This window comes from Lytechinus variegatus, chromosome 18 (genome assembly GCF_018143015.1).
Source record: "Lytechinus variegatus isolate NC3 chromosome 18, Lvar_3.0, whole genome shotgun sequence".
Lineage (NCBI taxonomy): Eukaryota > Metazoa > Echinodermata > Echinoidea > Temnopleuroida > Toxopneustidae > Lytechinus > Lytechinus variegatus.
Window position 1 is genome coordinate 17,768,571 of NC_054757.1, and position 13,115 is coordinate 17,781,685.

Sequence of the window (13,115 nt, forward strand, 5' to 3'; positions counted from 1 at the left end):
GCGGGGATGATAAAACAAAATTGAAATGTTTTATAAAGGATGTCCTTTTTGCCCCAACACTACGTGTTTAGAGTCCGATTTTTCCGAGGTGTGGAAGGTGGGGCCGTGACATAACAATAAAATCTCGCTATACTTGTTTAGGGGTTCATTTCAGGGAATACTTCCCAAAAGTATCGTTTTGTTTCCACTACTTGTTAAGGGTAGGGTTTCACACGCAATTACTGGTTTAGGGGTGCATTTTCAGAATATGGAAAATACGTGTTTAGGATGCTTTTCGAGACCCCATGGTCGCGCATGGTATCCACTCGCGAATGGAAATGGCCCCCGGGGATCGCTCGGACAAACGGCAAAATAAAAACTGGGCCCTTAAGTGGTATAATTATTATTACACTCGAAAAACCGAAACACAAAGATGAAAAAGTAATGAATTTGATTGTGCATTATTTTTTGTTTTGATATACTTCTCGAGAGTTTCAACAATCTCTGAAAAAAAATCCTTAGTGCAGTTTTTGCGTAATATTTTTCTTCAAAAGAGCCTACATGGTGCTATAGGCTTCTGTGTGGTTTTTAAGCCCACATATTGATTTTTGTGTTTGCATCTTAAAGGTCAAGTCCACCCCAGGAAAATGTTGATTTGAATCAATAGAGAAAAATCAAACAAGAATAACGTTGAAAATTTCATCAAAATCGGATTTAAAATAAGAAAGCAATGACATTTTAAAGTTTCGCTTATATTTCACAAAACAGTTATATGCACAACTAGGCAACACGCAAATGAGTCGATGATGTCCCTCACTCACTATTTCTTTTGTTTTTTATTGTTTGAATCATACAATATTTCCACTTTTACAGATTTACAATAAGGACCAGTTTTACTGAACCACAAAATGTTGGAACAATTGTATTTGCCCATGTACATGGAAGAAGAAAACTCATTTCACCTTCCAATGAGGAGAAAATTAAAATATTTCATATTTCATATAATAGAATACAAAAGAAATTGTGAGTGAATGACGTCATCAGTCCCCTTATTTGCATACCGACCAGGATGTGCACTGCATAGAACTGCTTTGTGAAATTTGGCAAAACTTTAAAATGTCATAACTTTCCTATTTTACATCCGATTTTGATGAATTTTTCTCTATTTGTTCAAATCAACGTTTTGTTGGGGTGGACTTGTTCTTCAAACTTACGTTTAACGAGATCCTCATCCCTCGAGGTTTGCGATTCATACTTGGGTGGTGGAGATCGTCTTGAAACCTGGATGTCGAAATGAATAAACACAAAATTATAAGATTATTTCAAATGAATAACTAGCATTTTCTGTGATAATTTTCTTCTTAATAAAGTTCAGCTTACATGTTACACCTATGTACAATTTTTTTTTATATCTTACATTGTATTTTATCACTGAAATGATTAATTAAAAAGACCCCCCAGTCTTGATCATTATTATCAGTGTTACTACATACATACAATCATCATTATTATCATCACCATCATCACCATCATTATCACATCATGAACAGCAAAATTTCTATCATGATTATTATCTAAAATTATCATTTTTTATCAGAATTATCATTTCATCATCATCTTTCATATTCATTACACTGGAAAAAACGCCAGTGTTGATTTAACACCAGCCTGGTATCTATATCTGTCCACACCAGAGACTGCAGAGTGGTGTTGTAACAACACTGGTTTGCCGTTAGGCAAACACCAATGTGGCATTTAAGCAATACTAATTTTAGTGTTAACCAATAAAGGTTTAATTCTTAAACGGTGTTGTTTCAACACCTCTCTGGTGTGGACCGATATAGATACCGGGCTGGTGTTAAATTAACACCTGTGTTTTTTGCAATGTATGAAAAAAATCTTACAACATAATCATCAGACATGCGTACTTACATAAGTGTAAATTTCGAACACCATTTTTACAGCCAGGAAAATAAGCACCGAACCAGACTGAACCTATTAGCAAAAAATAATTTTAAAAATCTCATTATTCATGTTATTGAGGAAAGAAATGAAAAAAAGTTATAATGTCTGTCTGATTACTGAAGGAGGGAGTTTACCCTGACAATACGTCGGTTTGAATAAATCAGACAATGTAGAGAAAATATTGGTGAAAGTTTGATGAAAATCCATCAAAGAAGTAAAGAGTTGGGAACTTTGAAAAGTCTTTAATTTGTGACGTCATAATGCGGGCAGCTCCTCCGTCTAGCATGATAAATGAAATCATTTTTGTAATGTATTAATAATGCATCTGATGATATACCTGTCCAACAAATGAATTCACTTTCAATTATTTAAGAAAATTGCATTTTCATTTGTAAATTGATATCCTACGACATATTGAGTTGTTGTTCGTCTATAGCATCACAAAATCACAACTCCTATATTTACTGTCAGACATCTGTGCCCCTCAGCCAATAAACCCCAAGAAACTTATTCGATCTGACCAGGGCGTCGCAAATGGTCTAAAAAATGCGCAAGACGTGAAAGTAAAGGCCACGGCACATCTTACGATTGGTCTGCGACCCGATTTTGGAATAAAACGTAATAGAATTTGACGCTAATATTGAGTCATGGAATATCTTACTGTGTAATGTTTTAAATCATCGTACGAATTCCTATATTTAAATCTGTGACTATTCTATCATCCTTTTTTAGAATAAAAGCGAATTCAATATCTAGTCGTAATGACGTCAAAGCAATCGTACGATTGTTTATGATTTGAAACCAATTTGGCCTTTACTCCAAAATAAAGGCTTCCAATCATCAACAATCGTTATATTGGTATTCTTTCAGTTAATTCAACCTAAAATAAATTAATACTTTTTATTCACATTTTCAGAAAATAAGCAAAATGCGATTTGTTCAAAAAAATCGGATCGTGGACCAGCCAAATAAAATTTGCGCGGCGAAAATATTGCGCGAATCGTTGAGGGGCCTCTGAGGCACCGGCCAAGATAGAACAGTCGAAAGTATCAATGAAACATAATTAGTATACATCTCTATGCGATGAAACGACTCACAGGACTCAAGATGGCGTTATTCAATGTAACCGTGGTGTATTGCCTTTGAATCTACTGTAAAAAGGATACGAGTGAATAATTTACTCCTCAAAAGGAGTGAATAATCTTTGTTAGATAAAAAGTGACTTTCACTAGAAATCATTTGATTTTCATACTTTTGAAATTAAATTTGTTTAAAACCTTTGTATGTTCACTCTTAATTCACTCCATATTGAGTGATCCAAGACGTCACTACCAAAGGGAGTGAATCTTAGCGAGTGAAAATCCACTCATTTTTTAGATTTAATGTTTATTCATCAAACTTATCCTCCATACCTTATAAAATAAATGAGTAATTTTTTGCATTTGTAGTTTTGATCTAAACTCTATATTGAGTAATCATTGATGTCACTCTAAAGGCATGTACAAAGGAGGTGAAAAGCAAGTGAAAATTCACTCTTTTTCGATTTAATTTTCATTGTTTCAACTTACCCTCCATACTGTCATGGAAGTTACTGTTCCCGGTTTTAACACCATTAGAAACAGTGTCAAGCTATTAGAAAATGAAATGATTGGGAATAATTTTATCAAAATTACGCACTGATCAAAAATGGAAAATAATATCATCATTCTTGATTACTATCGCTTACTTTATCAGAAGTCTCAAACTGCTCTGCAATAATGTAGTATTATTGTTTCCAGAGTAATAATTCTAATCAATTTTCGATATCATTTTTATCACAGTCAAACTTGAACTCCACACGCACACCAAGTCATAATTACGATTTTAACCACATTCTTAAAGAAAAAATTGAACAATTTTTCGAATTTTTAATGTATGATATGATTGTTATGTAAATATTTTTTTTAAGAGACACATGCTCAAAATGTAAAAAGAAAAATATGAAGGAACTGTGTATTGATTCATGAAACGATTATCAAAGGGAAATGCATCCCATCTAAGTGGAAAGTTGTATAAATAGAAAAAAAAATCGGCTAGGTTAATCTTCGAAGAATATTAGATAAAGGAAAAGTAAAGAATTCAATTAATTACCATCCCATCATGGCCGTACGCAGATTTTTTGCTAGGGGACAGGACGCACAAACTTTTTTATCGAAAGTAAGGAAGCGAAGCGACCCGAGTCTGTTATTTGGGCGCTTTTGCATTCTTGAAAGTAAAATAGAAGAATATTTTGCCTACTTTTTGTGAATTTTGTATAACTTCAGTAAAAAATGTAAGCATTCAAAATTTCGGGGGGGGGGGGGCCTACCCCCCCCCCCACTGCATACGGCCCTGCACTCCAAACCCAATGATCTCCAATATCATACTTACTTGAGTATAGGGAAAACCAGCAACAGGGTCAATGATTTTACATGATGTACCCCAAGGATCTGATGAACACGATGCCTATGTCTGTGGGGAAAAGAATAATTTATTTTAATTCGATTACTATTATTGTTATTTTTTTATTCTGTTTTATTTCATTTCATTTTGTTGTATTTCTATTTATTTTTTCATTTCATTCATTCATTCATTTATCCATTTATTTAGTTTATCTATCTATTTATTCATCATTATTATCATTATTACTTTTTTTTTGGGGGTAACACACAGTCATGTTTACAAAGACAGCCTTATAAAATACACAATCATAAGAATGTTCGACCGTAATATGATATCTGTCTTTGAGGTCTCATATTTTTATCCTCCCAAACAACACCATCCCCCAAACCACCTAAACCAACAGCCAACACACGACAAACAAATGAGGAGGACATTTAGCAACCGAATCAAATATGCAAATTGATTAAATGTTGTCATGTCTATTACCCTAAGACTCATCATTCTACCTTGTAAATAGATTTAATTAAACATGATAAACGTTTTTATTAGTGTGTCTATATACGCCAATATGCGACGACAATTTTAGCTCAGAAAAAAATGGACGTCATTTATCAAATCGTAAGTCCATATTAAGAACAAAATTATGTATAGAAAAAAATTGCCATGGTATTTTGCAAATGGTAATTTTACCTTTTCCAATGGGCGGAAATCCAATAGATCAGTTGCATTCCCGATGCACAAATCAAAAGGCCACAATGAAACATAATTGTAGTATCCTCATTCTCACGTAATGATTTCTATAAAAAAAAAAGAAAATAAAGAGAGAAAGTGGGGATGAATGTATGTAAAATTACGTCACATTATTAGGATTATTTCAATATTTACTGTAAAAACGCTGTTCAAAATTTTAAGCACGTCGTTTGAGCCCGTCATTCTAACAACTTTTGTTTATTTTTTAAACTGCTTAAACTTTTCAAACAACTTATTTAAAACGTTTAAACGATTACAATTTCAGTTTACTTGTTGTTAGATTGACAGGCTAAAACAGCCTTTTTTAACTGTGTTCGATTCCATTTTGCTGGCATATCTGTCAATCTAAAAAAACGAAAGACCTCTGCGTCAGTATTGGACCAGAATCATAAGAACCCAAAGTAAATGAAACACAGCAGTAAACAAAATACTTCTCTTTTACATCTATCCATCAACCAATATATATATATGTGTGTTTCTTATCTTATGTACCTACCTATCTACCTACCTATCTATCTATCTATCTATTTGTCTATCTATCTATCTATCTGTCTGTTTGTCTATCTATCTTATCTATCAACATTGTACGCAGCTAGTTATCAATGCATAACAATCAACTGAGATAATGGATAATCATTTAATTTGTTATTGATGTATGTTGTTTTATATCTATTTCTTCATCTACTTGCATAATTATCTACTTATCAATCATGCATGCATTAATCTATCAAGTTCACAGTGAAATTTGATGTAAATAATTTGTATGTTGAGGATTTTTCAATAAAAACATAACTAAAAAAAGTATATTCATTATTATAACCGTTGACATATAGAATCATTCAAGTATTCTTTCATTCAAACAGTGCACAAGAAATAAGAATCAAGGGGGGGGTACATAGGGATTACAGCCCTGACCCTCAGGAGATATATTAATCATTAATATTTCACCTCTTCTCTTGCTGATTTTGAATATCTGATGAGAAGCCTAAAGCTGTATGGCGTCAGACCAAGACTAATCATCATCTGCACCATAAAAAAATAAGGGACACATTGGTTAATATTCATGGTAACAATTACAAATTTTTTAGTCGCGCGTTTGAGTAAATTATAAACGTTAAATATACCTTGGAATATACCTTGAATATAGGCATACGAAGTTAATAACTTATTTGCCTCTCAGTGACTTCTAATGAAGATTTCCAAACACTTTTATATATACTAAACAAGAAGGGTTTAACAAGTGTACATGCTATGGTCCGTGTTGATATACACTGATCTCGGGTCTAATTAATTGTGGTTTAACTATGGATAGCCAATCGTGACACAAAATAATGTCTAACAATGAAATTTTAATTTACCAGGACATACAGACACCCAATTCCTTAAACTGTCAGAGAATGATTACTAAAATATTTCCTTCACCTTTAAAGCTTGGGTAACGAAGAAAGTAAAACCAAAACGCATAAAATGCAAACATAATTTATACCATTTCGGCTTCTTCTAATTTTAGCACAGGCTTCGTTGAGTATGAATATAACAAAATGTTATACATCATCAAACGTCTCTTTATTTTAAGCCGCTGAATGAATAGATTAGTATGTATGGAACAATCAATGAAATGGTAAAGTACCTATTTAGTAATTCGGTGAATATAAGTTTTTCTTTTTAATGAATGATATGAAAACGCCAAAAACAATCAAATTTGAATAGATGGAAGGAATGCATGGTAATTACGAGGTCATTTAAAATTGCTCTACATTGGAGAATGAGTTCTTTTGTACTTGATTCCTGACAAGTTTTAAATGACACAATTTGCGATCGTTGGCCATTGAACTTCTGTCTCCCTTTGTAACATTTAGCGCATTCAACTACGCTATAGAGTGGAATAAAAAAAGATGAAATAAACACTTTTTTTTGTTTACCAAACACTTTTTTTTACTTACCAATTGCAAAGCGATCCGCATATATCTACTTATCGTTTCGACTTGCTAAAAGTGGACATAAAACAGAGAGGAGGAAAACTAATGAATTATTATTTTTCTTGTGAATCTAAATGTTTCATGAGTTTGATTTCAATTCGTTACTGGCAAGAAAATAGATAACTTCAATCAATATAAATAGTTGAACATCCGAATGAGTTGTTAATATAATTCACCCCCTGCGTCATACCAAATAATTAAAAATATCCACAATCTAATTAACCATGGTTTTACAATTTAAAAGTATACTTACATTAGAAATCATGGTGTGTATATACCACATCATTCCTATACGAAAAGGGGAAATGGAATAAATACGAGGTAGTAAACAATGCCATCTAATATTTCAATTCAGTTTGAGATTATATACTCTACTCTGAGAACACAGAATTCAATCGTTTCTCAGACATGTCAGGCATTATCGTTAGAGGGCAGTATTTAGACCTATGTGACAGGTCCTCGGTTGCATAATGGCATTGAAGAAATGCTAATAATGCTATACACACAGTCACACCAACAAACAGAATTCAAACCGATCGCTTGTATATCATTGAAAATAACGTAATATTTTGTTTGGTCTGGAGTCGGCTTCGAAGGTGAGACTGTAGCATAATTGGGAAGAATGTCATGGAGCTATGTTAGGCATGTCAGCAATACGTAAAAAATAATGGATGTATTTTTTTTCATTTTTTTAAAAATCATAATCGTTATCACTATCATTGTTATCATTGTCATTTTTTTTATAACTATCATTATGATAATCATTATTGGCTCATTTGGTAGAGCGTCTGTCTCACAACCGGGAGTTCAAACCCCAGCCTCGTCAGACCAAAACAAGTTAAAAGATGCGAGTTGCTGCTATACCCACTATGGCGTTCAACGATTTGAGGGATGGAGCAACGTCGCAATCTGGTCAATTGGGTAAAATGAAATTTCGGTGTTATGTCTATTTTCAGATTCTATTTCGAACAATAAAATATTGATTATCATTTCATTTCATATTTAATTTTCATTTTTCATAATTACTATTATTATCATCATCATCATCGTCACTATTACCATCATCATCATCATCATCGTCACCACCATTACCTGTAGACACAAAGGCTGCCCCGTGAGCCAAGAGAACTTCTCTCTCCTGAAACAGAATGACTTTGAGCCGAGAGTCGAGGGGTCGAGAGCTCCTCGATGCATCCAGCTTGTGATGCGGCGCCATCTCGCCTCTAAGAGAAAGGGTGGAGTGAGGAGGGGGAGAGACTGTTAAAAAAACGTGATTTTACAGGGAAAAACAAAGAAAATTTTGCAGAAAGCAATAACACAATCATTCTGTAAATTCATAACACAGGATTTTTTCTGCAATTTAATAGAACAGGTGTGTTTAAAAAGGGGAAAAGGGTGTTTTATTGAAGGAAATTTGTAAGATTCCATACACCAAATACCAATGTCCTGTATTAGATTACGCAATCTGGTAAGATTACAGGTGTTCTCGAGACTCTGCTGCAGGAACTTCTTTTATTTTAAGGATACATGTTCTAACAGTGCAGGGAGATAAAGGGAGGGGGAGAGAAGAAGAAGAAGGAGGAGAAGAAGAAGAAGAAGAAGAAAGGAAAATGATAAAATCAAGATTATTTTATTACTTGGCACTTAAGGATATTATTTTCATTCACAAAGATACGATGAGTGCCAGAGTGGACAAAACCCATTACTCTCATCACTCTACGTGAATTTAAAATGAATATATATCGACTGTAAATAGTGGCGGGTCAAACTTTTAAATGATTTAAAATTTGATGATAACAATAACAATTGTGAATTCTAGACATGAAATATTTAAGATAATGATAACAATTTTCCATTTTACGAACTTATCTTAATCCATTGTTTGGATGGTCAGTATTTGAGAGTACATCTGAATTGATAATTCTCTGCTCATATCATAATAGTCCAACCATACAGAAAAGATCCCTTATTACAAACAATATATAATGACCTATAAAACATGTAAATAGTGGGCACCACGGGGGGATAGCCCTGGGGTCCGTTGCAGAAAGAGTTGCGTTTAAACGCAAGTCAAAAAGTCAATCGCAAGTCCCAAATGCGCGCTGTTGATTGGTTGAAAATCAAGTTGCGCATGATTTTTAGAGTTGCGTTTGATTGCAACTCTTTCTGCAACGGGGCCCTGGTCATCTTTTTATAGTGATGAGAACAAATGAAAGAGGGAAGATAACGGGGACAAGAAACAGAAAGAAGCAAAAATAAGACTAAAAAATAACAAAGAATGCCGATTGTTGAAAGAGTATACTGTCTTGAAACTATTAGTTTGATATCTCTATATTTTATCATCTGGGACTTTGGGAAAAATGAAAATATCGGCCGACATTACATTTCATATCCAACAGAAGATTACTAGAAACTCACATTAAATTTAGCATTATGAGCATTCCAACGACTGCGAAGACTCCATCCATAAGAGCTAATAAAGAAAAATGTTATATCAAAAGACATTTAAGTTTTACTGGTTGGCAGTTTTTCCTTTGAATACTAACTATTCTACCTAATAAAAATTCTAGTATTTGAATGACATTAAGGGATTAATGTACGCATATTTGAGCAAATGGCTTAAAAATTGGTTGGGAAAAGTATCATATTTTGAGTGTGGGCAATATGAGACTATTTATTAATTATTTATATTAATTAATTTATGTATTATTTATTTATTTATTAAAATATCGTAATAAAGGAATACATCTTCAAAGTATGTTTTTTAACAGTGGACATAAATATCAAACAACATGAAAACAACAAGAAGTAAGTGATACAGGTATAATTAACATAATATCAGAGGCACAAAATTATTTGTAATTATCAGTATTCATGTTTTGCTTTCACTACAAAACCTTATCTCTAAGTCAACGGAAACATTAAACTGGAAATAAATGATTTGGAATAAACAGTGGGTAGAAACAAATTTGAAAATGTTCGGTTAATACTGGCTATGGGATAAAAAGTGTCGAATGTAGGCATTGTTAAGATCAATTCTTTTTTTAGGTGTTTCACAAATTATAAGAATTTTAGCCATGCTAAATATTCACTTTTGAGGCGATTATCGAATCTGATGGAAATTGTAACCATGCTAAATATTTACCTATTATTCTTGTCTTAGGGAGGGGTCGGGCTGAGAGCCGAGCCCAAAACTGCTTCCATAACTTACGATGCTGCTTAGAACCAACTGTGTAATAAATAAGAAAGGTTGGATTGTGCTGTTTTAATGAAAGTTTGATCGAACTAAGTACCATGGGAACAGTCAGATAATTAAATCTTTCAGTGACACAAATAATGGTTGGATTGGGGTTTAATCATTGAAGCATTAATTCCCACGGGTTAAGCTTTGACTCCGGGATCTAATGTAATTACTGATACTGTACATTACATTTTTTGTATACTTTTTGAAATCACAGTGTTACAGGAATAATTTGTAACAATTACTCTTAAAAATATTGAGACATAAATACAACCCAAAACTATTAAAAATCTAGATATTTTGTTATAAACATGCATGTTGAACGTATGTTTACATTATAATAAATTAAATGATTTTAAACGAGCTGATTAGAGTGCCTTTATTTTAAAGACTTTTGTGTGGGTCTACCCAAAATGGCGTTAAAATGAATTTGTATTGTACTCAAGTTGATGATTATACATACCGAACAAGTACTTATAAAGGGCCATGCAGAGCGCTGAACTCGATCCAGCAAATATAACGAATAAAAGAAAGATGTACGACTGAAATAGATGAAAATTAAATTGTAAATCATTTTAAATTTATTATAAAGTACTAAGTATCCGTAAGCTAATTTGAAAAAAAAAATGCACATAAAGAACAAAAAAGACATAAATAAGCAAAGACCACAACCTCTTGTACAAAACGGATTTTACGTCACATTTCGAAACCTTGTATTAATGAACGTCTCAAACTCATTTTGCAATAGGATCATTGGTTAACTGTGTTCTCTTTTTTCCCTTTTTTTTCCTGCCCAAATTGTGAAAAGGTTTTTTTTTGGTGGACTACTCCAAACATGATTCAATTTGCCATGATAAGTTTTATTCAAATATAGCGGTCCCTTCAGTAAACGAATTAACATTCTCCAAGGGGGCCTTGTGTTTTTTTATTATGTACCCATAATAATAATAAGTACCTCTATCATGCATATAGACTTACCGCTAGAACACTCTGACGTGAAACCGCCACTGCTAATGCTGAAAATAACGAGTGAATACCAAAGGCTAACAGGTACTCCACAAGCGAAGGTTTCTGCATGAAGAAAGATGAAACAAACGGTTTACATTATCATGATTATTTCCAATAATTCAATGTAATCAGAGAAATGCGAATGTTTTCTGCAGTGTTTAGGATGGATGGATGGATATTAAACGTATATCGCAGCACTAGGACGAAAAGGGCAATTGTTACCAATTTGATAATTTAATAGTTCAATAATTATAATTACTCACATATCTCCTCTGACGAAACTCGCGAATCAGCATCTTTTTCTTCCTGTATGCGAAAGCTACAATCACTGCCTGGATAGAAAGAAGAATATAATGTAAATCAAAGTACATCGCCATATTTCTATCAAAGGGGGACAGTTAAACCCGGGATGTATTCAACCATGTATGAATACCTTAGTATCATTGATTTTGTAAATCATGGTAGATTGTCAATTCATTTTTTTTATGTACAGTGAAAATTTCGGCCATTTCATAATTATGGAGAACAGGGTTTCATAATTTGCAATAATATTTAAAAACTACTGAAATCATTCAAGCTGAATGGTTCTTCAAACTGTATTGTATTGTATTGTATTAAGCGCTATATAAAAGCTCCATATTATTATCATTATTATTGAGTGGTTGATCGTATTTGTGCATGTGTTCTTGTAGCAAGTCTTTATTTAGCGGAATCCAGACTTGCGTTTGTGGTTCGGCTTAGAGCGGGGGGGGGGGGGATTGGAGTACGGGATGTTTAGTTCTCAGGACATTTCTTTCATGCAACTTAAAGGGAAGTTCACCCTGACAAAAAGTTTATTGTAAAAATAGCAGAAAAAATAATAAAAAATATTGCCGAAGGTTTGAGAAAAATTTATCAAATAATTAAAAAGTTATTAGAATTTCAATTATTTGATTTGTGACGTCATATGCGAGCAGCATTCCTACATAGCGAATGGTAAAAAATCAACGAAATGTCATTTTCTCAGAAAATTGAAAATGGTTTTCACTGTACCTTTTGTATATCAATAGACAAATCATTTCACACCCGATCATGAAAAGAAAACAAAATTAAGTCATCAGGAACCATACAAAATTTGAAATTCATACATTTTATATTACATAACACATGGGGCAGCTGCTCGTTTATGACGTCACAAATCCAAAATTTTGAACTCTAATAACTTTCTTACTCTTTAACGGATTTTCCTCAAACCTTCACCAATATTTTTTTACTATTTTTTCTGCTATTTTTACAACAAAGTTTTCTTCAGGGTGAACTTCCCCTTTAACTGCAAGAGGAAAACCGTTCATTTCTTGAAAAAGGGGATTGTTTTCCCATGATATGTCAAGACACTGAACCTTCACTACAAACCTAAAAAGTGAAATGAATGAGTTGAAATAACTTACCATTGTGAGCCCAATGAGCATAAGACTGAACGCAAAAAGCTGCACAGAGAGTGGGGTGCTCCGATGAGATGCCATAAAGGATGCCTGACATAGCAACAGTATGAAAATATATTAGAATATATATATATATAGAATAAGGAAATAGAGTATGTTTGATGTTTATAAAAGTTAGTGTTTGTGCATTAATGTTGGTGAGTGTGCATGTGTGAGCAGGATCATTATTTGCTTCACTTTTTTGGTAAATATTTTTGTAGTTTGTTATTGATATAAAATGAAGATTTGTCAATTTTGCTTATATTTACCTTGAGTTTACTCAAATGAAAACCTTAAGAAAAACATGTTGAA

At 33.0% G+C, this 13,115-nt stretch overlaps 1 protein-coding gene across 1 annotated transcript in view; it reads right to left on the reverse strand.

Moving 5' to 3' along the window:
• The window catches only part of LOC121432131 (endosomal/lysosomal potassium channel TMEM175-like), a 33,215-nt gene that overhangs the window by 1,324 nt on the left and 18,776 nt on the right, over window positions 1–13,115 (reverse strand). Inside the window, exons 6-20 of the mRNA XM_041629987.1 lie at window positions 12,771–12,854; window positions 11,607–11,675; window positions 11,314–11,406; window positions 10,799–10,877; window positions 10,240–10,323; window positions 9,513–9,567; window positions 8,187–8,317; window positions 7,348–7,382; window positions 7,059–7,103; window positions 6,064–6,138; window positions 5,056–5,162; window positions 4,354–4,434; window positions 3,513–3,573; window positions 1,912–1,974; window positions 1,194–1,260 (exon numbers count right to left, since the gene is read on the reverse strand). Of these exons, the coding sequence (XP_041485921.1) occupies window positions 1,194–1,260; window positions 1,912–1,974; window positions 3,513–3,573; window positions 4,354–4,434; window positions 5,056–5,162; window positions 6,064–6,138; window positions 7,059–7,103; window positions 7,348–7,382; window positions 8,187–8,317; window positions 9,513–9,567; window positions 10,240–10,323; window positions 10,799–10,877; window positions 11,314–11,406; window positions 11,607–11,675; window positions 12,771–12,854 (1,129 nt within the window). The remainder of the gene's footprint in view (window positions 1–1,193; window positions 1,261–1,911; window positions 1,975–3,512; window positions 3,574–4,353; window positions 4,435–5,055; window positions 5,163–6,063; window positions 6,139–7,058; window positions 7,104–7,347; window positions 7,383–8,186; window positions 8,318–9,512; window positions 9,568–10,239; window positions 10,324–10,798; window positions 10,878–11,313; window positions 11,407–11,606; window positions 11,676–12,770; window positions 12,855–13,115) is intronic.